A 23,038-nucleotide genomic window follows, 5' to 3' on the forward strand; every position below is an offset into this window, starting at 1 on the left:
CTGTCATATCAGAATAGGACCAAGCAAAGCAATCTACGTTAGTTTTCAAAAATTCGATCAACTTACCTTTTATTTCGTGGCTTAAGTTGGCCCCAATGTAAACTTTCCTCTCAGGCTTTTGTTCGAATAATTCTACAGCCTCCAATTCTTCAATCGTTGTTTTGATATTTTTATTTTCTTCTGGTTCTTGGATGAAATCAGGTCGTGAGTCCACATCTGTTTTCCCATCTCCGGTTGAGTTTTGTGGTGTGGCATCCTCAACTGGATTCTGTAATTGCTATTTTTCTTCTTTTTTTGTGCTTGAATCTTCTACAGAGTTGATGCTTCTAGGTGTTTATTGATCACCACGGATTTGACGGATTCCCCATTGTGATCGGAATTTGATGACTTGATGTAAGGTAGATGGCACAACATCCATTTCGTGAATCCATAGTCTCCCGAGAATCATATTGTAAGCCATATCCATCTCTACCACCTGAAATTTCGTATCTTTGATAACTCCTTCTGCGAATGTTGTAAGTATTACTTCTCCTTTTGTTACGACGCTTGAATTATCAAAGCCAGATAAAGTATGCGCCTTGGGTACTAGCTTTTCAGCTTGCATCTCGCTTAATACTCTTAGCAAAATGATGTTCACGGAGCTACCTGGGTCAATCAAAACTCGTTTTTACGTTAGTATCATGTACAAGTAGAGATATTACCAGTGCATCCTTGTGTGGAGTTGGTACCCGTCCGCGTCTGCATCATCAAATGTAATGCTTTCTTCCTCTAAAACATGTCGGACCCGCTTCCCGTGTGTAACTGTAACTATAGAAATTTTCTTGGTTGTCGTATATGTCACACCGTTAATTTCTTTGCCCCCGCTTATAATGTTAACGGTCCTTTCCAGAGAAGGAGGTTTAGGTGGCTCCTGCCTGTTCTTCATGAATGCTTGTTTACCTTTTTCGCTAAATAGTTCGGTAAGATATCCTTGCTTTAATAAATGGTCTACCTCACCTCGTAGCAATCTACAATCTGCCGTTTTATGACCATGATCGTTGTGAAATTCACACCAGTGATCAAGGTTACACCTATTTGGGTTTGATCTCATTTTTTTTAGCCACCGCACCTTATTACCCATGTTCCTTAATACCGCTGCTAATTCTGAAATGCTTACATTGAAACTGTAACCGCCAATCATCGCCTTAGAGCTTCTATCATCACCGCGTGTCCCGCTCTTTTCTGAACTTAGAAGATGAACTTGTTTCTCTATCTCTCGCCCTATGATCGTACCTTGAGTTATCCTGTTTCGATCGTGAGTCTTTTCCCGCTGGTCCCATGTAAGGCATATCTGTTTTTCCCGGACCTTTTTTCAGTTTCAGCATGTCTTGAACTTACTCTCTCTTCTTTTTAAAAATGGATAATAGTATCTTCTTCTATTCGCATCTTTGTGCTGTATCTATGGTAAACATCATTCCAGGTTGTGGCTGGAAATTCTCGTAGGCTTTCTTTGAGTCGTCTCGTGGCCTCTGAACTTTTCTCATTTAGATTGCTGGTGAATGCCATAGCTGTCCAATTATAAGGTACGCGTGGCAACGTCATCCTTTCCCGCTGGAATCTATCTACGAATTCTCTGAGCAGCTTCGAATCTCCTTGCTTTATTTTGAAAATATCCTCCATTCTTTTTTCGACTTTTTGATCTCCCGAGTGTGCTTTAATAAATGAATCTGCAAGCTCGGCAAAGGAATTTATAGAATTTTCGGGCAAAAGAGAATACCATGTTAGTGCTCCCTTAGTGAGTGTTTCACCGAATTTTTTGACCAGCACCGATTCAATTTCCTGTTTGGTTAAATCGTTGCCCTTTACGCCAGTGGTGAATGCAGTCACGTGGTCTCGTAGATCAGTTGTGCCGTCATATTTTAGGATGTCAGGCATCTTGAACTTCTTCGGAATCGGCAAAGGAGCATCACTGGGTTTTCAAGGTTGTTGCGAATATTTATCTATATCTATTCCCTTGATTATGGGCGGTACACTAGGTATTTGCTCTATGCGATCGCTTTGCTCCTTAAGCTGTTTCTGCAAGGTTAATACTAAATTTTGCAAATCAGAATTAACTGTGTTACCTGGCTTGCCATCACGAGTTTCGCTGGGAGTTCCACCACTGCCTGAATTAACGAGCCCAGAACGTGGGTTTTCCAAAGTATTATTGTTAGGAGTTGGTGTTGGTGATGCTACCGGCAACTGGCTGGCGAAAGCCTCAAGAGCTTTGCTAACCTGTTGAGCGATTAACTTCTGCAAAACTTCGTTGATAGCCTCATCATTTTCTAATTGAGCATTTGTATTTGATTGAGATCCATCAGGAGTTCCTTCCTGAGATTGTCGAGGAGAGCTTGGTGGGGAAGGGGTTGGGGTGTGAGCATCTTGTGGATTCTCCTGGAGTTGATGGATTCTTTGGTCGTTCTCATTAACATTTGACATGGTTGGTATGACGAAAAAGGTTAATTTAGGAAAGAATAGATTATCAGATTCACGGCAATGGAACCAATTTGTTTAACCAAAAATAAGGATTTTGATCAAAGCTTATTTCAAGAAGAACTCGGGTTACTTGATAATCAAATAAAAATAGGAATAAATGATGTAAAGAATAGCTGAATAGAAAGCAAAGTAAATATGTATATTCTAATAGTCTTTCGTGTCCTTACAAATGATCAACTTTCCCCCTTTTATAGCTATCTCTAGGTAATACGTTTCGTTTCGGTCATAATAGAGCCATTATTGACAATCAATGACATTTAATGTAACGTTATAAATGGTAATCATATTTTGATTTAATACAGATTCCCTAACGTTTTCCGTAATTAATGTCTATTGATTACTGACAATACGTATCTATACCCTTTTTTGCTATTAGGTTCATTCTCTTAGCTCGACCTTCAATCATAAAGAGGTCCGAGCATTTATCTTTCTTGAATCTCTTGAATTCCTGCCCGTGTCTGTTGTAGCTCGTGCCTCTTTAACTATTCTTTGCCAATTGTCATCCTTTGAACATTCTATGTGTCGTGACATGTCACTTTTCAATCAATTCTATATATGAACTTAATTTTTCCCAATACAGGTATCATTCAGGGCAATCTTATTATAATATAGTACGTGCTTTAGGTTTAATAACTTTTAGTTATAAATAAATAAATAAAAAATAGCGCGCACAATTCTATTTATGGGAGTTTTTTTTTCTTCAAAATTTAGTTGCTTTTCAAACTCAATAAAGAAAGAGAGATATTGCAGTATATGGACCACCTTCTTAAAAATATTCTGATTACGATAAATTTTGAAGTGTATAATGTATTCATCGTAACGAATATCATCCGTGTATGTGCTTTATCAGCAGCGGAATAGAGTGCTAAAATGAGTAAACTAATTATGAATTAAGGCATAAATTTAAAGATTGATTAAAACAAATTTTATAAAAACATTTTTAAACATGTCTCGTAGCAGGTCGTTGAGTAAATTTTATGGGTGGTTATTCAAATTTGTGTTCATTACCCAAAAGTCATTCTTCTTTCTTTTGTTACGTAAAAGTCATTTAACTTTGTGTTCATCACCCAAATGTCACTTTTTTTTTATTACACAAAAATCATTTTACTATGCTCTAGTTATCACAATAATCACTTTGACCAAATTTTACAAATCTTTCACCTGAAAAGTCTATTATGCCATTGACAATATAAATCCTCTCATTTATGTAATACCTTTTATATTATATGTTATATAATATACTTTTACCCAGATATTTTACTTATATTTAAAATTAATTTAATATTATTTATTTATTCTTTTGATTCGTACATTTAATTTTTTCTTAATATTAATTTTTAAGATATATAAGTAGCATTATTAAATTTTTCAGTAACATTACCGTGAACCAATCTCAAGTCCACGTTCTTAATCGTGCTTAATGAAGTATGTTTAATAAAAATTAAAAAATCAAATCTCATTGATTTATCAGCCAAGCTATACCCATTAATTTAATAAATAAAAACCTGCATTTAGCAAAATAACATATCAGATTAGTACTTTCAAATAAATAATATTAATAGATAAAGCTTTAAAAAACTTAATATTAACACAAATATCTTTGAAACTTCTTTTAAAGTGTTTATTGACTATAAAAAAAACTATCATTTGCTAAACAAATCAATTTTTATTATTTTAAATAAATATTCTTTTATCATTTTTATATTTAAAATATGTTTATATTGTTTGAATATGATTAAACAAATTGAGTGCTCTGAAAAAAAAAATGTATTGATATATTAGAAAAATAACAAATAAAATAATTTAAAGTTATTTTAATTATAAGGAAAATACCTAGGCAAAAATATATTATATAGTATATAATATAGAAGGTATTACATAAATGAGAGGATTTATATTATCAAGGACATAATAGACTTTTCAAGTAAAAGTATGATAAATAGAGCAAAGTAAAATAGTTTTTGTATAAAAAAAAAATTAACTTTTGGGTAATGAACACAAAGTTGAATGATTTTTACGTAACAAAAAAGAAGAAAATTGACTTTTGCGTAATGAACACAAAGTTGAATAACGGCTCATAAAATTTACTCTAGGTCGTTATCAAATGTCTTTGCTCTCCTTTAATAATTTTCTACTTTCGGTTCTTTTTTTTTTTTTAAATCCTAGGGACTAGGACGGGTCCAAAACTTATTTGTCAGCCATTGTTTATATTCGTGTTTTTGGTTGGACTTGTACAGAAACAATTTAGTTAAAGCAGAATATGTTATAAAGCTTATGGTAAAACCAAGGATCCTCATGAGTCATGTTGAACCTCAAAAATGAACTTTGTTTAAGTTTGTCACTACTTAATTAAGATTAAGGTTGAGTACAACCAAGAAAGAAACCGCCAAAGGATGTGGTGCAGTGGATGAGACTGTTATTCTCTTAACCAGAGGTTTCGGGTTCGAGCCCTGAGTATGGAAAAATCCTTGGTAGGGAGCGCTTCCCCCGAAAGGGGCCGTACGCGGCGCGAATCCGGATATAGTCGGGCTTCAATGCGGGTACCGGACACCGGGTGGGAAACCCAAAAAAAAAAAAAAGAAAGAAAGAAAGAATAAGAACATTGTTGTTTTTTCTGAATACATGGAAAGCAATAACGTCATTACTCGTCTTCTAATGATAATAATTGGGTAGCTCTTGTAAGATAAGTAAATAAATAAATACACTAAAGATCGTAAATATCTCACGTGTTAGTTGCAACAAAATTTAAACAACGCATCGTCCGTATATCAAATGCCTTCATTTTGATTCAGGCGATCAAGAATAAAGAATTTGCGGCTAGATGGAGTAAAATGACAGACTCACTTCCTACATTCGTAGTAGTACTAACAACTAACATAGCTAGCTTGGTGTTAACTGATATTAGATTAGACATGTCCAGACCTTTCTACTTAACAGAGGAACATAGGCTTTTGGTTCCTTTGTTTTATGTTTTTCTTTGTGGTATTAATCTACGGGTAGGGGTCTGCATAAACCCCAACAAAAATGCATTTCTGAAGAAAAAAAAATGCATCCTACAGACTAGGAATCCATAATTCCATAGTAAAGTTATCATCACATCATAGGTGTAGCAGAATTTAAAATTTTTGATTTCTGAACTTATTAAGATTTAAAATTTATGAGTTGTGAACTTATCACCGAATTTAAAACTTATTTTAATTACTGGGTTCACAATTTTATATAATAATAATAATAATTAAAAAAAAATTGTTTGTATACATATTTATATACATATTAGTTCTTTCATACAAATGTTAGTTCTAGGCGATATACATATTTATATACATATTATACATAAATTATATTTATATTGTATATCCTCTGACTATTTTTAATTTAGTGCCCGTTTGGATTGGCTTATTTTAAATGCTTTTAAGCCAAAATAACTTTTAAACCATTTTGTAGTGTTTGGATAGAGTAAATAAGTGCTTTTAAGCCTTATTTTTAAGCTAAAATGACAAAAACAAACCAAAAGCCAAAAGCTATAATTCCTAACTTATGGCTTAAAAGCTATTTTGGCTAAAAAACATAAGTAGACAGTATTTAAGAAAATTTAGCAGAATCATGGCAGTAGAAAGTAATTAACAAAATGGCATCTAAGTAATTAACAAAAGTAGCACATAATTAATGTCAATCCTTAAAAGAACCGTAACATTTTTTGCTTATTTGTAGGAACTAATTTATTATTTATCCGTAAATCCTTCGAATCTTTTATAGTTGTTTTTGTCTATTTGTAGTGATTTCTCTTTTAATATTCATCTTTTCTTTTCTTCTATTTAGACTCTCTTATTTTCCATAACAGAAATTATACATATTCATTCAAGATTATAGGAGTCAAGTTACTAACATACTAACTCTCCTCTTTTCTGACCGTTTATATTCCTTTTAATTTTGTTTTTAAGTAAAACAAATTGATATAGTATTTACATAATATTCATAGTATAATTTACATTATATTCTTTTATACAAATATATATTGATGGAACCTGAATTTACATTATATTCATGGTATAATTTCAGTTAATAATAATTTATTTTATTGAAGGGATATTAAAATTATATAAACCTTTTACAATATAATATATTATAAATATAGTAAATGTATATTTTGCTAAAAAAATAAAACTGTCCAACATAAAAACAAATTATTGAAAAGAACTACCAGAAATCCCCTTTGTATAAATATACTTCAGAGGTATAATTTTTATTATAAAACATCGTATAAATAAGATATGTTTTTAATTCAAATGTTGTTATGTAATATTTTGGTATATTATAAGTATAAGTATATATAATTTATACTTAACATGTCATATTTTAAATCAGACATGTTGTATAAAATATTTGGAAAAATTTGCCATACTGATGAGCAATGACAATATATCAGAATTTTTTTTATTCTTAAACGCTTAGTCGTGTGACAAGTGATGATACTATGTATAATACACCAAATTATATATCATTGAAGAATAAAAAGTATGAGCAAGAAATATTTTGTTTAATTCTTGCGTTGGTAATTTAGTGATCGAACGGACTTCTACTGAAATAAGGGAAGACATGAATAAAAGAAAATATGGTAAGTAAACATAATCCCTTGTTTTTAGGAGGAGTTAGAAAATAAATACGTTATTAAATACTAGTACTTTATTTATATATGTTGCATTTGTAATAAAATGTGCTATTATTGGAATAATCCAAATATAGTAACATTAATATAAATACTATTTTATAAGAGCCCAACAATATAAATTAAGCCCATCCAAACGGGCTCTTAAGCAATTGAGTGTACGGTAACAAAAGTTACATCTGTATGGGCCATAAACTCTTGAGCCATCAATTGCAATTTGGAGGTGTATAATATATCGGAAAATTACCAGCTATGTCCTGTTATTACACTGTATTTGTAAAATAAATTCTGGAAATATAAATGAATATAAACAGTAATGAATATAAACAGAAATGACATAAACCAATTCGAGCCCACTGAATTCACAGTGTTTCCTTAAGGAATTTAATCCCCTCCTAGTACCCAAGGTTATGGATTATTTCCTCCCAGGATAGAACGAATTACACACTGGTGTAGTGGTACTTCAAACCCCAGTGTTTCAGCGAACACAAAGTTCGGTAGCAAATCACACTTACTTTTTGCTTTGTTTTGATGCTAAAAGTATGCAGAAGAAGGAGAGGAAACTCAGAAAATTGTAGTTAAAATTCTGAGCAGAATAGTGTTGTATTTATAGCCAAAGTTGGGTCTCTTCAGAATGGCTGTTTATGCAAAACGCCCACAACATAAATGCCATTACATAAATGGCCATTTACTCAATAATAAAGAGGGAAAATAAAGAGGGTAGTTACTTTTCTGTTACCAAAACAGAAAAACGGATTGGATTTAATATTAATATTTTGTTATTAAAACAAATATTTAATAACATTTCTGTTAATATTTTACTATTAACAAATAAATTTGGTCCAAAAAGTTAATCAATCAATCGATCAAATCCGAAGCCGAAGCCGAAGCCGAAGCCGTAGCCGAGCGAGCGACGACGACGACGGCGCGAGGCTTGCCTTCTTCTCAACTCTTTAAGAGCTAGAAGAAAAGCAATTGCTTATATACCCATAAAAAACCTCTTCCTCTTCCAATATGGGACAATGCCCATTTGCCAAGGGAGGGGGAACTTAAAATTTCACTCAAAAATTTCATTTCCCTCCATTTCCCATTCACCCTCTTTTAAGTATTTAATATATTAATTAAATACCTTAAAAACCCAACAGTTACTAGGGCTGAAGTGAATAGAGAGTTTAAGGTGGGAAATTAAGTACTTCAATTTGAAACTATTATGGAATTTTAAGCTATATATGCTCTCTACTATGGGTGTCAAATGGACAAGAGTCAAAATTGAGACTCTTTAAGAGTCAAATATTTGAATAAGGTCAAGTAACAAAAGAGTGGGTAATGATTCAACTAATGCAAAATTTGCTTGTCGAAATGAATTAGGTCAAAGTTTGATACTCCTGAGTCATATAATGTCACACAAAGAAAGGAAAAAGAAGGGTCAATACCAAAATGGGAAATCAGTATATATGTGGTGGTCTCTCTTTAATCTTTTGTGTTCTTTGGATTTTAATTCTCTGAGATAAACTCGAAAATTAAATGAACAGGTTAATTAGTGTTCAGTTATAGCTTTGCTTAATTTCTTTCTCTCTTTTTCTTTTGGGGGGCTGAAATAATTTTACAAATTTAATGGGAAATTAAAGCATGGATAAATACCCATATATTGTCAAAATTATGTTTCCGCGATAAACACAAGAATTCTCCTGCATAATTGAGCAGACTTCTATGAGCTTAGGGGATATAAGTTAATATATATATATATATATATATATATAAGTGAGTCCCCATATATATATAGAGTAAGTATTAATTTCTTTTTTCTCGTCTGTCTTTTTCAAATAAATAAGCAAGAAAAAGGTAAAAATAGCACGGTCTAGCCAGTTTTCGGACTGGTCATTCAAAAATAGCCAGCGTTTACCAAGTCAATGAAAAATAACCACTATTTTGCTGAAACAGAGATCGGTCCAGCATAATATACTGGAGTTCGGTGCAACTGTGTATGAACTTCCAGCATATTATGCTGGAACTCCAACACACGGAAAGTTCCAGCATAATATACTGAGATTCGAGCACTTGTGTATGAACTTCCAGCATATTATACTGGACCGGTATACTTTGCTGGAACTCCGGTATATTATGCTGGAGTTCTAGTGTACTTATGCTGGAACTCCATCATATTATGCTGGAGTTCAAGTATACTTATGCTGGAACTCCAGCATAATATACTGGCATATTTTTCGGGTTTTGAACAGTGTTTTCGCTCAGATTTATCTTTACATGAAAAGTGGCTAAATTTCGATTACTTTTGAAACTGGGTTATTTTTGAACGACCACTTGTAAATTTGGCTATTTTTGAATTTCTCCCGAGAAAAAGACCTCTAATAAATTGGCTAGGTACATGATCAACCATATATATAATTGGGCCTGTGACTGACAATTTAATTCCAAGGTTTAAATATTAATATTTTGTACTTTCTTTATACCCCATCAACTGAATTTTCATCACTTAAAAGATGAAGTTTTGTTTAAAAATAATGTATTTCTGAAAGCGAAATCTAGGGTGTTTTTTTCCTTAAAATTGATACTAAACGGGAAGAATTTTTTTAAAATTACACATAAGGGGTAGAGGTAGGTGTAGGGGTAGGGAAACAGAAAATAGGTGAAGAAATTTACAAAATGAAGAATCGAACTTTTACTAACAAGGTACCACTGGAGCATGTGCATATTTCAGAAATATCTCAATAATACATGCTTATTATCAACAGTTAGTTTCACAACTTCTTTTAATAAATAAAGACTTATTATTTTGGTGCAGAAATTAAATTTCCACATAAACTCTTTACAAGTTTCACCAATTTCAATGATAAAACTAATAGTTTAAGTTTAATTTACAAACGCTGTAAACTCATACTCAATGTACATAGAGTCCGTTTGGCTTAGCTGATTTAGAGTAGCTGATAAGCATATGTGCTGAAAAATATTTTTAAGTGCTGAAACTGATTTAAAAAATAAACAGTTACGTGTTTGGATAAAAGTGCTGAAATTAATAATAAGCAGCTAAAAAATTGGGTATACAAAGAGTTTTATTTTAAAAAAAGTATTTTAGGGATAGAATAGTAAATATTTTGGTCAAACCTAAAGTGCTTATAAGCTGAAATTTGATAAGTTGGGGGAGACCAACTTATGGCTTTTGGCTTATTTTTAGCTTATAAGCACTTAACTTATAAGCACTTTTAATTTTACCAAACGCGTAGATAAGCCAAAAAGTGCTTATAAGCCAGTTTGACCAGCTTATAAGCTTAGCCAAACACCCTCATAGTTTTCTGCTTATTTTTTATGTCACCGGATTATAAACATTTTTAGTAGTAAATAACATCTGAACATTCAATTCAAAGTCTTACTGCTAATTATAACAAACATAATTCTGTAAATTTGAGTTTGACTTTGATATTGATCACTTTATTATCCATTTCAGTGGACGAACTGGGAATTAAAGAATTGATGCCAGCTTATCTTGATCCTAATTTGCAACCTGAAGATCTTAAAACTGGAGTAAGCTTTGCTTCAGGAGCTACTGGATTTGATCCTCAAACACCTGCCCTTGTGGTATTTTACTCACTTTATCTTGTTAGGGTATAAATCTTTTTTATAAAATGTAAAACTATATCAGTTAATCCATTTTATATGACACTTAATATTTGAAAGATCATGTAATTCCTTTTTTTTTCGTCTTTCTTAAATTTTCTGAGCAGTTTTTTAATTTCTTATAAAGATTCTTAAATTTTCTAAGTCGTTTTTATTAATTATAAAGACAAACACTTTATAGAACCTTTTCATGATCTTTAAGCATATAATAACAATTCCATTTTTCAATATTTAAGAATTTATGTCAAATTCATAATGAAATTACATAATTTTATCTTCTTCCTATTTTTCTCCCCATTCGGTGTTCCATACTTGCATTGAGGCCCGACTAAATCTGAAAAAAACCCCATATTGAATAAAGCGCTTCCTAACAAAGCCAACTTCATAATTCAGGGCTCGAACCCACATCTTTACTTAAGTACAAAGGGGTACTATTGTAATAGTTTAGGACAAAATTGTCCATCCATTTTTACTTATCCATTATACTAAAAATATATTTTTACTTTTATTTATTCAATGAAGAGTAAGATAATTTTTTTTTCTTTATATTTTACCCTTATCATTAATTATTTTTTTTCCAAATTACTTCTCAAAACCTTCTGAAATATTATCATTATTTTGAATATTATAATAAAATATATAATTTATTTATTATTTTTAAAGGGAGGACAAAGTTTACGGTGGACAAGTAAAAGCCAAGTTCCCACGCAAAATTGGCAATTGGCCCTTTCTCCTTTTTTCTGTTTTGAATTGAGGGTACTGTATTTGTGGAAACTAACAATTAGAATTCCCGCTTTATTTTGGAAATTTCAGTCAGTCATACCTCTGTCAAAACAATTAGATCATTTTAGAGAATATATTGGGAAGCTGAAGCAATTAGTTGGAGAAGAAGAGGCGAACGACATATTGAGGAATAGCGTGTTCTTAGTGGTAGCCGGAAGCGATGACCTGGCCAACACCTACTTCACCGTCGGAATTCGCCGGCTGCAGTATGATGTTAACGGATACACTGATCTTATGGCCGCCGGAGCTTCTGAATTTATCCGAGTACGTACATCTATTTCATCATCTTAATTATATTTACTCTCTTTAATTCTGCTTCCTAAATGTGTAGGTTTTTTTTTAATTGCAACAAGTAATTTGATCCTATTAATTTGCTCGGGTTAAATTGATCGTTCCTTGATAAATGAGAGTCCCTTCGGGGACATCCGATTGGAACAATACAGAGAGAAGATTAGCATGCCCCCTGCGCATAGATGACACGCACAAATCGAGACATGGTCCTTGATAAATGAGAAGTGCCAAACATGAGTATTAATTACTCTCTCCGTTCCAATTTAGTGTATGACATAGTTTGACTCAGGGAGTTTTAGAAAAAATTGGACTTTTGAAACATACGGTCTTAAACATATCAATATCATAACATTTGTATGGCTATAAAAGATTCTCATAAGAGTAAAATGGAAAGCCGAAGTTAAACTGTTTCCAAATACAAAAATGTGGTATTATGTTTTGTACAAACTAATAAGAAAAGTGTGTTACATAAAGGAGTATTCTAATTCCTAAATGTGTAGGTTCTTTTAATTGCAATGATCCAATTAACTAGCTCTGGCCAGATTAATCAATCCTTGATAAATATGAAGTGTCAAACATATTAAAATGGAAGAAGTAGTAATTCTAGTATGAAAAAGTGATTCTTATAATCCAATAGTTAAACTTAGTTATGCCACAATTATTCAGCACGACCAATTCGTAGTTAAACTTGTGATGTTTGCAAATGAATGAAAAGCATGTTGTTCCACCTAGAATAATTAATCTTAGAGCTCATAACTCCAAAAATTCACTAATCTAAAATAAACTTTTCTGACTAAATTATAGATTATGTGAATGAGAAAGATTGATTATGAATATTATGTGATTCTCGAAGCCAAATATACCTGATATCTAATCAATGACTCTATGTATTTTAGTATTGTAAATTTGAAGAATTGAGCCACCTATAGAATGCTCAATTTATAATGGACGAATACATGTGTCTTCACAATTATGAGCGTTACCTAATATATATTACATTTTACATATGGTGCATCACCTTATTCTCAATTTTATTATCTGTACTTTTAGTAAACAAAATTTCTAAGTTGATCAGTCAGTTAATGTTTGTCAATCTTTTTCTCTTTCTTTTGGAAGGAACTATACAAATTGGGAGCAAGAAAAATAGCGGTTTTTGGAGTTCCACCCATAGGGTGTTTGCCTTCCCAGAGAACACTAGGTGGAGGTAAATCAAGAGAGTGTTCAGAGGAATACAATCAAGCTGCACAGTTAGCCAACACTAAGCTCTCTGCTGCAATCGATTCATTGTCCAAAAATCTCCTTCAAACCAAGTTGGTTTTCGTTGATATCTACAGTTCTCTGCTTGATCTCATTGTCAACCCTCAGAAACATGGTAAATTCAAATCTTCACTAAAGTCACATTTCTTGATTGCTTGGGGTTCTTTAAATTGTATATCAAGTTTGTCTTACCTCTGATAATCTTCAATCTTGAATATGATTTATGTAGGAACTATTTGGTACTCTAGGCGCTTAATCTTTAGCAGCTCATAACCTACAGTGGAACTACTAAATTTCCATTAAGCATATTATTAGGAAGGCGGTGAATTGAGCGTCGATCTATTTTAAGTTAGTGGTTGTATAAGTATGAATTTTTATATGTATATATCTATATCTATATCTATATCTATATATATATATATATATATATATATATATACACACACACACACACACCCCTTGCTCAGAAAAGTACATTGTGCTTAGAATTCTACTGCCACTATATATATATATATCAGCTATATATATAGTTTGAGAAGGAGATTGTGGATCGCCTGCGAGAATGAATATAGCTCCCGATGGGACTCATCAAGGTAGCCAGGGGTTGGGGTATAAGGGTTGACTCAAGATTATTAAAGGCCATGTAACGTTTTTTTTTTTTTAATTTGGATTAAAAAGTTATTCACATATTCTGAAAAAAGAAATGGTCTATTTATCACCATCAACAACTCAAAACGATAAAATGTAATTTTTAATTTTTCTTCTGTTGATTATATCGTTGAAATTGACCTCGTATAAAATATGAATGATGTCAGGATTTGAAGTAGTAGATAGAGGATGCTGTGGTACTGGAAACATAGAGGTGGTAATACTGTGCAACAAATACAGTGGAACATGTGAAGATGACACAAAATATTTATTTTGGGATAGTTACCATCCCACGGAAAAAGGTTACAGGATCCTTGTTGATCAGATCCTTAAAAAGTATGTCAATAGTTTGATATAAACGTGGATCGAATCAAGATCAGGATTTGCTTTCTGTAACCTCTGCAATTTACAAACATCAGAAGCAAGGTCAAAACCACTGCATTTTCGTCCAATCGTCCTTCATCTCTGGATCTTGAATGATAGAGCTTTATTTCTTACACAACATGTGTCTGTAGTCTGAGAAACTTTGCAACTCTGTACATCTCATTTCTGTTCATTACATGCCATATGTTATGGCGTTTGTGTTTTTGAGATTGAAAGAAAATCATGTTTGTGCACTTAGTTGGAATCCAATAGCTCTACTACTCTATGATTGTTCATGCTACAGTTGTACACGCTAACTATATAAATCATGTAAAATGTCTAACACGATATCTGCAATATGAAGCAAAGTCGGAATGCTCCCACTAGAAGGGACACACAATAGATCAGGGAATGCTGCCACTAGAACGGATGATAGGAAAAATAATAAGCAAAGTTTTGGATACTTTTCTCCTATTGCTAAAATGAGAGATGGACGAAACTACTTCCTCTAACTAGTTTTCTGTTACTGTCGCCTAAGGAGAAACTAGTATAAGTATATTATGAACATTGTGATGTATCCTTAAATTAATTTATCACTACCTTCGATAATTAAAAATGAAATGTCTATATTGTATAATATAAAATCGTCAATCGAATGATATATTCCAGCACTTTAAAATCTGAAACATGGATGCAAGCGACATTTAACAATAAGAACAACCTCACACCTGAAGGAAAGAAATGAGGTTCTCAGGGAACAGGTTCGCTCTGTGGTGAAGTATCATTATAACTAAAATCTCTTATCTTCCATAGAATAACTTCCTTTTGGTTCTGAGATGTATTTGTTGCTTTCTCCATTATATAGTTGATAAAAGTTGGACTTTTTATTGGTATGGCACTGCTTGGCTTTGTTTTGTTTCTTCTTTTCTCTTGGAGTTAATGTTGTCCCGAAGTTCTCTTTTTTTGCCGCATAGTGCATTCATGTGCATTTACCTTGAAGTTTCCATCTTTTTGTTCTCATCAGTTATTGCTTCTGTTTAGATTCTTTTATTACCTCGGAAGGTACTGTATTAAGTAAAAAAAAGGGCAGCCCGGTGCACTAAGTTTCTGCTATGTGCGGGGTCCGGGGAAGGGCCGGACCACAAAGGTTTATTGTACGCAGCCTTACCCTGCATTTCTGCAAGAGGCTGTTCCATGACTTGAACCCGTGACCTCCTGGTCACATGAAGCAACTTTACCAATTACGCCAACTGTAATAAGTAATATCATGAAATAAATACTTATTAAAAAAAGAATATTATGAGATAGATACAGTTTCTCTATTGAGAACCTTTTATTCATGATTCATATGAGTTACAAATAAATTTTTGACACAACGTTCATGCATGCATTGCATTGCATAAACCCATTTGTCGAACTGGTTAAGTAGCAGATGCTTGATAATGTTACCAATAGGAGACAACGAATGGACTTCGAACCTTGTACTTACCATTGGTCCATGTAATTGATCCAAAATATTCTCTCTCTCTAGATGTTGCTTTGAAAGTCACTTGAAAGCTCAGTTTCTTCGTGCTACTTGTAAATTTCAATTTGCCTGGATGCACTCGGACTCTCAATGCATCTGGTGCTGTTATGATTGCCGTGTATTCTGTTTCTTCTTCACCAAAGTTAGTTAGAGTTCTGGTAACTTGCTTGGTTTCTCTTTCCTCGGGCATAGAAACAGCTATTGATGGGTAGTTCATGTTAGACATTGATTCAGCACTTGAGTTGGTGGAGCATGAAAAACTGTCTGGAACAGTCTTTGAGATGAGTTTAACTGTTGATGTGTTATAACCAGCAGAGCAGAGGAATAACAAGTAGTCTGTGATCTCAGTCTCATAAAAACCAGGCCTGGTTCCCGTGGCCCTGACATAGTTGCTACTCCTGCACCAAAGTCATATGGGTTGGCAAGGTATTCTCCATAAGCACTGTTGACTAACATTGGAGTCTTCAAGTTGCTTTCCTGAAAAGCTATTAAAAAGAAAAGAGCGAAAAAAGAAGAAGAGAATAAGACTATTTCATAAGAGTTAGCAGTGGTGGCATCGGCATACTTTAACTATTATCAAGTTGGTACCTGTGGTCATTATAGCTGATCTGATTGCTGAAGGACTCCAGGTGGGATTTTGAGATTTCAGTGTTGCAACAATAGCAGAAACATGAGGACAAGACACAGAAGTCCCTGAGACGAAGTTGAATAGTGGTGGTTCTTGGCCAGGCTGAGCCACTTCTGTGTCATTTGCTGGCCAAGCTGCAAGTATTGCAGTCCCTGGTGCTGCAATATCCGGCTGCAAGTACATGTCAGAAACCATTCAGTATGTGATCTACTAGAAATCTGCTGTGGAGCGTCGGTTCTGATTTATAACATTTGTATGTAAGTAGTATGAGTCCTTACATTTCGTTTGGAGATATCCAATAAAATTGAGAGTTAGAAAAAAAAAGACTAGCATGGCCCTGCGCAAGGGACAAAAATCGAGCAATGGTCTAAATTGGGGGGAAAAATGAATAAGGACTGCTTACTTTTAGGAGGTTTCGAGTGTTGTATGCAGGGCCTCTTGATGAGAAGAAAGCCACAACTGGAGCTGGTTTGAAATTATCTACACTTACAGTTGGCAGAATTGTTGCCACTGGGTTCCTTTAGAAAATATGAAGGTGCAGTTAGAAATTTTCTATGTTTAGCAATTTGCTATGTTATATCAAGTGCTTGTTGATAAGTAAAGTGAGTACCTTGTCGAGTTGAGGTACGAAAGAATCTTCACGCCATCATGTTGAGTGACTACTGCCCCTGGGAAGGATCCCATGTTGGGTGCCACTATGAGTTCATCATCAGGAATAATTAATATAAATCCAATGCCGCCCTTGTTCTTCACTTCATTTAGCCTATCTTCGATTGAATAATCATCAGTGAGATGATCACAAAGAACAATTTTACCCTTGACTTTGTGTTCGTCGAGTGTATCTGGTTCACAGTTAATGAAATTTGCCTAAAGTTAGTTGCAGGTATATACAGTTTTATTTCCTAAGGAGTCCCCAGAAATTGGAACTAATGTATTTCCGTATTCCAATTACCTTGCCTCCCCGTCATACATAGTTAAGTTTGCAGATCTACTGTCCACCAGTTGATAAACTGGAGATTTCTTGAGATTACTAAAGCTAATACCTCCACCTGAAAATCAACAAGGGTACTATTGAAAGATGTTCTTGAAAAGGTAGCTTGTGTTTAGAATAACAGCGTTTTTCTTTTGAGTACCTTAATCAGCTTGTTCCCGCCCAAGGGAATATGTGTCTCAATGTTTCTGTCAATAGTTGTAGCAGCAACTGTGAAAATCCAAGGAGCAACATTGACAACAGTTTCTCGTAAAGGGCCATCATTTCCAGCAGAGGCGACGACAAAAATGCCCTTCTCTACAGCATGGAAAGCTCCAATGGCAATAGGATTTGTTGAATACTCAAACTCTGTTCCAGCTGGTTGACCAATTGATAAGTTTATGATATCAACCCCATCTGCAATGGCATCATCAAATGCTTTCATAATAGCTGATCCACTGCATCCAGAAGGCGTGCATATACGGTACACTGCAATCCTTGACCCTGGAGAACCTCCCTTGGCTGTTCCTGCTGCTAACCCGTAATAGGATGCACCTGCCACTGGACTCCCTGCTGCATTGGCTGCAACGTGAGTACCATGCCCGTCATGGTCCCTAGGTGTCCCTGTAACAGGTGTTGGAGAGTTGCCAGGGTCATCGTAAAACCTTGTGCCGATCAGTTTCCTGATACATATCCATGAATGTAAACAGTGAAACGTCTCATAAACTGATACACCTATCTAGGTACTTGGTTGGCTGACCAGGGAATAAATCTGAGCTATCACATCCAAAACCTTAAAACAATAGATATAGGTGCCGAAGAACTCTATAGAAGCAGAGGTGAATCCAGTATTTAAGATTTATGGGTTCACCTTTATATGTTTTTAGATTAAATCTGTGGCAAAACTAAAATTTTACCCAAGGGGATTCAAAAATGTTCTAGGATGTCAGACTTGGAACTTTAACAACAACAACAACAACATACTCAGTGTTATCCCACACTGTGGGGTTTGGGGAGGGTAGTGTGTATGCAGACCTTACCCCTACCTTATGAGGATAGAGAGGCTATTTCCAATCGACCCTCGGCTCAGGAAAGCATAGGCACCACATTAATGAAAATATAGACAAGAAGGGACAACACCAAAACATATAAAAGCAAAATAAAAACAACAAAATAGTAAGGTGATCAATAATGAAAGAAAACAACGGTTAGTCATAAAAACCAACTACCAACAGAAAGGACGACTGCGTGCCAATACTACTGTTATGAACACTCTAGACTACCTACCCTACTATCCTAATCCTCGACCTCCATACCTTTCTATCAATGGTCATGTCCTCGGTCAGCTGAAGTTGCACCATGTCTTGCCTAATCGCCTCTCCCCACCTCTTCTTCGGCCTACCTTTACCTCTCCGTAGGCCCTCCAATGTCAACCTCACACACCTCCTCACCGGGGCGTCTGTGCTCTTCCTCCTCACATGACCAAACCACCTAAGCCGCGCTTCCAGCATCTTGTCCTCAATAGGGGCCACACCAGCCTTGTCGCGAATAACCTCATTCCTAATCCTATCTAACCTGGTGTGCCCGCATATCTATCTCAACATCCTGATCTCTGCTACCTTCATCTTCTGGACATGAGCGATTTTGACTAGCCAACACTCCGCCGCATACAACATAGTTGGTCTGACTAGCACTCTGTAGACTTGGAACTTGTAGACTTGGAACTTGAACCTATGACTTAAAAGCAGTTTTGAATCCCTTTGACTACTATATTTGATTTTCCCTTCGTGTCAAGGGGATTAAGCAGCTTATATATATCTTAAAAAGATCATTTTACTCTATTTGTATAGAGTACAATGGGGAAGAAGGGGCTCTGAACAACTATTAGTTCAATAAGTTGTTATTTAGACCTCCTTGAGTTAAACCTTCATTTTTACCCTTTTTTTTACTCATGACATGCTAAAATGCCATCAAAAGTACATTCTTTAGGTTTTCATTTTTGGTATTCTTTTTGGTTCTTTTCACTGTTCTTTTTAGAAAGTTTCACCAAGCAAATACTTACTTGCTTTTCGTGTAAGGGATTAAATATGTGAATTTCAACTTCATACTTACTCAAGAGGCCTAAAGGGCAGCCCGGTGCACTAAGCTCCCGCTATACGCGGGGTGCGGGGAAGGGACGGACCACAACGATCAATCATACGCAGCCTTACCCTGCATTTCTGCAAGAGGCTGTTTCCATGGCTTGAACCCGGAACCTCAAGAGGCCTAATTGTCAATAATATCAAGCAATCTGGTTCCAAACATGGACAAAAGAGAAGTTCAACCATAAGAGTGACTTCATCGCTGATGTAGAGGATGAGCTTCGTGGCGTAGAAACAGTAATAAAGATAACGTTTATGCTCTCACCACCAATGAACTTCTAGTGGAATTGACTGACGCACATTGTGATATTCAAAATTGGATATAGTTTTGATCACAACAATATTTTATTCATGATTACTCTTGTTGTTACAATGATAGGTTGATAACATGATTCTGCTCATGGATTTGTAACATTGCATACAAACTTTCTGGACTACTTATAGGTCTGAAAATGTTCTCATGGATTTGTGTTAATTACTACTCACGACAAATGGACTCCGGACTTTGTACTTACCATTTGTCCAAGTAATTGATCCAAACAGATCTTCCTTTGAGGTAGATGAAGCTTTGAAAGACACTTCATAGCTTAATTTCTTGCTTTTATTTGTAAATTCCAATTTACTTGGAATCACTTGGACTTCCAATCCTGTTGGTGCCTCAATAATTGCAGTATATACTGATGCTTCTTCACCAGTATTTGTAACAGTTCTAGTAACTTTCTTCGGCTCGTTTGCTTTGAACCTATGACTTAAAAGCAGTTTTGAATCCCTTTGACTACTATATTTGATTTTCCCTTTGTGTCAAGGGGATTAAGCAGCTTATATATATCTTAAAAAGATCATTTTACTCTATTTGTATAGTGTAGTTTTCCGAGGAAGGGGATTCGATTCGAACCCCCTTGACACTACTTAGTTCCGTCACTGCATTGAACCCATTATATTTTTAAAGTTATGGACTCATGTACATTATTTTATTGCAATTTTAGTGGATTTTACATATAAATGTATATACTGCATCGAAAATACTAGTTCATATGAACATGGTAACCAAAAGCTGCACCCGCCTGCATATAAGACTTTAGAAAACTACACATAGTCATATGGCACAATAACTCAACTAAGACCATTACCTGTTGCAGTTGGAGGAATTGAAATCATAACCTTTGGTGCAAGTGCCTTTCCAACGGGATGGGACTGGACCCATACCCTTGTCATTGAAACTCTCTGATTCAGGCCATATTCCTAAACATAGTATGAGATACATTGGTTTATTAGTGTCATAAAGGAAAAACAAAGAGCAAGAAAAGTTTGCATTTTGATTCCTACCAGTGTCAAAAATCCCAATTATGGTGTCTGCTCCATTTGAGGTTGAGCTTGAACCAGAACTGTTAGGGAAACTGTGTACCAGATCATATTGATCCGTTAGAAACTCCCATGACCGCGTTGTGTGGAGTTGAAATACTGGATCAGGGAAAACAGAGATAACTCCGGGTTGCTGAGCAATCAACTGAGCTTCAGCATCTGATAAACGTGCTGCAAATCCTGAGAAACTATTTCTGTAGCTGTGCACCACTGCGTTCTTTCTCCTAATGCAATATTTATAACGTTAAAAAGATAGAACTTTTGCATGAATTACGATGGTTCTAACTTCTAGACGCAGGATTCAGGCAGAGGTGGATTTAGTATTTAAGTTCTATGAGTTCAATCTATAAGTTCTTAGCGGTTAACCCGTTGTATTTTTGAAATTATGGGTTCATGCCTACTAGCTATTTGTTGCAGTTTTTGAAGATTTTCACACATAAATATATGCTCTGCGTAAAAAATATTGGGTTCAGATGAACCTGGTGCTCGAGTATTGCATCTGCCTCGGGATGCAGGTAAGCGCAGTGTGTTCCGATGCACACATTGGCTCCAGCTCACAATATGTGTGTGTGTGTTTACACATAAATGGTTTAAAAATTCCGAAAAACATGTATTTATACTAAGTTTACACTGGATATCAAAAGGTATAGTATTTACCACCATGTCAAAATGCATCAGTGTATGTTTAAAATTACTGTACTAAATTTGAGCAAAACTATGGTATTAAATGAATTAATAAAAGTTTGTGACAAGTGATAACATTACAACCTTATCATAGTCCAGAATGTTACACATTGTTAAAAGCCAATTACCTTGTTGTGAGGGAGCTCATAAGCTGAATTTGATCATCTCTTGCGACATTATTTGATGAACCCATGTAAACAATGTAAACGCCATGGCTTTCTGCTTGAGAAGCTGCCTTGGATTCTCTTATAAAATAAACTAAGAAGAGACTAAACAAGAAAACTAAAGTAACCATTTTCATGTTTATGCCAAAACTTGATACAACTTCAGTTGATCAAAGTGTCCTTTAAATATTGCAAATTAAGAGCTTGATCTGCTCTGTGATCTTCATATCTGTTTAATAATCTTGTTTAGTGTACTCCAACGTGTACGCATTGTTAGCAGCTCAAGCAGTATTCATCAATCAGTGGAATAAGTCTAATGTGGTGGGCTATTTTTAATAATCATGTGAGTAATTATCATAATACTATAATAATCATAGTGAGCTTAGTATTGGCAGATCATGAAAAGAGAATTAATTAAAAAAAAAAGTAAGTGTTCTCCGCGTAACCCATACTACTATTTCGTGAGGTGGACAGAGACATGATTTGAATCTTATGGGTTCGGGATTCTAGCCGGTTAATGTTACTGGATTCTGAATTAATAATTAATACATATTCAGTGGATATCTTAAGATAAATATATGGTTTGAGCAAAAATTATTGATTTCGGCTGAACTTGCAAGATCTATGCTAGCTCCGCCCCTGGAGGTGGACCTTTGGTACTTGTCCTACTAATCATAATACTAACTACCTCAGCATTGTATTCTTCAAAATGAATAAAATGTCAGAACTTCCTGTTAATTTCCTCTTTTTGAATCTTAAGAATAGACAGTTTTCTGAGCTGTCTATTTTTCAGTTTGGTTCTTTTCTTGGACTGCACATGATTGATTCAATACTAAGAATGTATCTGTCTAGTCTTTTCTTTCTGCGAATCAGCACATTATATTTAACTCTTTTCCTTACCTCAATGGTGCACATGATCAATTATATTGACCCAGTGTTTGAGTATCTTAATTGTTTCTCCACTGGAGGCAAGAGTATCTATTAAAATATACATTATCATATTGACTAAAACTATACAGTATGAGGTGGAACTATATTTAATTGGCCTTGCAATTCCATAATATTTTTATCCCACCTTTAGCATTTCTCCGATTTCAGTAGAAAAAGAGAGAGGAAGAATTAACCTAAATAGCTGGCCACTCAACTGCTTAAATTAAAATAAGTTGGCGGATGTATAATATATGTGTATCCATGTAAAAAGTTAACAGTTAATTCGATCGATTATCTGTGTAAAGATTCTTGAAAAAAAAAAAACGTTTGAACCATAATATTCTTCCTCTGGCCTTGAAAAATGATTGGTGAAGAATTGAAGATGAATCAGCTGATGCTTCTTAATTTTTCTTCTATCAAATGGGATATGGGAATAGGGTAAAATGGGGAAGGAGGGGCTCTGAACACACGTTGATACCCAA

The 23,038-nt window shown here is 34.5% G+C and overlaps 1 protein-coding gene and 1 pseudogene across 2 annotated transcripts; one reads left to right on the top strand and one right to left on the bottom strand.

Moving 5' to 3' along the window:
• Positions 2,515-14,422, top strand: LOC109233596 (GDSL esterase/lipase EXL3-like). The gene is made up of 5 exons (XM_019399482.1): positions 2,515-2,579; positions 10,561-10,771; positions 11,624-11,857; positions 13,001-13,256; positions 13,957-14,422. Exons 1-5 carry the CDS (start codon positions 2,515-2,517, stop codon positions 14,145-14,147), a joined length of 957 nt encoding a protein of 318 aa, XP_019255027.1. The 3' UTR covers positions 14,148-14,422.
• LOC109233602 lies at positions 15,453-21,806 on the bottom strand (annotated as a pseudogene). Its single transcript, XR_002069084.1, has 9 exons — positions 21,591-21,806; positions 20,743-21,002; positions 20,547-20,658; positions 17,439-17,958; positions 17,298-17,354; positions 16,916-17,172; positions 16,709-16,823; positions 16,266-16,476; positions 15,453-16,162 (listed from the first exon to the last, which is right to left on the bottom strand). The product of XR_002069084.1 is annotated as a CO(2)-response secreted protease-like (transcript).

Source organism: Nicotiana attenuata, chromosome 1 (assembly GCF_001879085.1).
Source record: "Nicotiana attenuata strain UT chromosome 1, NIATTr2, whole genome shotgun sequence".
NCBI classification, from domain to species: Eukaryota; Viridiplantae; Streptophyta; class Magnoliopsida; order Solanales; family Solanaceae; genus Nicotiana; species Nicotiana attenuata.

Bases quoted from the DNA above. Each gene is read 5' to 3' on its own strand.
- LOC109233596 (XM_019399482.1), top strand. From the start codon at position 2,515: ATGGAACCAATTTGTTTAACCAAAAATAAGGATTTTGATCAAAGCTTA. The intron at 2,580-10,560 runs GTTACTTGATAA...TTCAATTCAAAG, and splicing joins TTATTTCAAGAAGAACTCGG to TCTTACTGCTAATTATAACA. The intron at 13,257-13,956 runs GTAAATTCAAAT...GAATGATGTCAG, and splicing joins TGTCAACCCTCAGAAACATG to GATTTGAAGTAGTAGATAGA.